The sequence below is a fragment of the Aaosphaeria arxii genome, assembly GCF_010015735.1.
Source record: "Aaosphaeria arxii CBS 175.79 unplaced genomic scaffold BU24scaffold_5, whole genome shotgun sequence".
Taxonomy (NCBI): domain Eukaryota; kingdom Fungi; phylum Ascomycota; class Dothideomycetes; order Pleosporales; genus Aaosphaeria; species Aaosphaeria arxii.
Window position 1 is genome coordinate 2,819,510 of NW_022983478.1, and position 1,641 is coordinate 2,821,150.

The 1,641-nt window shown below is 53.3% G+C and overlaps 2 protein-coding genes across 2 annotated transcripts; one reads left to right on the forward strand and one right to left on the reverse strand.

Annotated features, from left to right (window-relative positions):
* Nucleotides 1-10: 10 nt before the first annotated feature.
* BU24DRAFT_493604 (uncharacterized protein) lies at nt 11-975 on the reverse strand (the record flags this gene model as incomplete). The annotated part of the gene is made up of 3 exons (XM_033533986.1): nt 585-975; nt 367-517; nt 11-310 (listed from the first exon to the last, which is right to left on the reverse strand). Coding segments are annotated over exons 1-3 (543 nt in total), but the record flags the coding sequence as incomplete, so codon positions are not given.
* Nucleotides 600-1,641, forward strand: BU24DRAFT_424047 (uncharacterized protein; the record flags this gene model as incomplete). Its single annotated transcript, XM_033528404.1, has 2 exons — nt 600-1,327; nt 1,389-1,641. Coding segments are annotated over exons 1-2 (682 nt in total), but the record flags the coding sequence as incomplete, so codon positions are not given.

A 1,641-nucleotide genomic window follows, 5' to 3' on the forward strand; every position in this document is an offset into this window, starting at 1 on the left:
GGGGAGGTACTCGCGCAGCGGTCTAGCTGCGGTCTTGGAGCTGGCAGGTTGGGCCTCGAGTAGAAAGCTGGCATCGTCCACGTTGTCTAGCACGAGCAGCCATGGCTGCTTGCTGTCGCACAGCCAGTCGTGCACCAGCTTGAAGATGTTGGCTTGCGAATCTTGACGTCCTACGATCCTGACGCGGTCGGCAATATCGTGAAAGCTTTGCTCCAGCCGGGCGGCGTTGCTAGCGTGGGCCCAAAACACCCATGTTTCTGACGACTGCTCGCGCGTGCGGTAGGCGTGCTCGATCGCTAGCTGTGACTTACTGCGCATCTGTCAGTGTATCGTGCTCCGTGTCCAAGAAGCACTCGTGCTGCTTACCCTACCCCGCCCAGTCCGACGAGCGCTATCCTTGCATTTGGCTGCGTGCATCGCTCACGGAACTCGTCGAGCAGTGTGCCTCTGTCGACAAAATCTGCGTCTCGGGCGAAAGGTATCACGATGGATGGCTGTGGTGGAGTTTCGCGTCGCTCTAGGCGGAGGCCCGCAGGTTAGCGCTGGGTCTGGCGCTGTTAAGCTCGGATCGGCTCGCAACTCACCAGGCGGAAGGTTGATCATAGGGTTTACATCACCATTAATAATGCCGGCCTGGACGCCATAGTTCATATCGCCAAAGGATGCCGTTAGCGCCATAAGTGTAGCTGTAAGGTATGCGATAGTCGAGTAGGCTGTCTGTAGTTACAGTCCAGTCGTACCCAGCCTCATGTGATCAGCTCTCGGCTCTCAGCCCCAGCTTCCCCTCATACAAATTGTATCAGCTAACAAGCTTTGCTCTATCCTCTTTCTCCCTAAGTCTGACTTCTACTTCAGCATTTCTACCCTTGCTGATTCCTCAGTCGCCGTCAGACCCACAATGGCCGACCCACTTAGCATTACAGCCGCAGTCGTGGGCATCACTGCGCCAGCCTTAGAAGGCGTACGACTACTTCTAAATGACCTACAGCAGCTCAAAGACGCACCAAAGACTGTTAGGCGCCTGCTAGAGGACGTCCACTCTGTTGATGCAGCGCTTAGCCTTCTCCAAAGCGTAGAGAATAGGGAGTGGCAGTTGCTTGGCTCAGATGTTAGTAAAGAGTCAGAGAGGACAATCAGCAGCTGCACGCAAGCATGCTCTCTCTTCCGGACCGACCTTCAACGATGGACCAGGCACTCAGAGGATGGGAAACTGGCGTGGCAAGATCGCGCGAAAGTAGGACTCCTCAAGCAAGGGCAAATCAAGGCGATGTCTGAGCAGTTCCAAAACTGTAAACTAACCGTCAATTCAATTGTGAGCATAGCAACTCTGTAAATAATAGCATTAACTAAGTAGATTCAACTCAACAAGTGTGACTTATTTGTCCTACAGGTATAGCTCTGTGCGTCATAGCCACATTACAGAGGACATCAAGAAGACGATTTCGGAGAAACAGGAGGAAGTGAAGAGTGCAATTACCGCGACAGACAGACAGTTAATCGTTCTGGATAATAAGCTGGAAGAGCTGGGTCTCAGCAGCGATGATGAAGTCGCAGTCGGGCCTGATGAAGACAAAGCGAAAGCGTTGCAGCAGTATAAGGAGGAGCGCAAGGCGATAGTCGCATCGCGGAGACTACTAGACG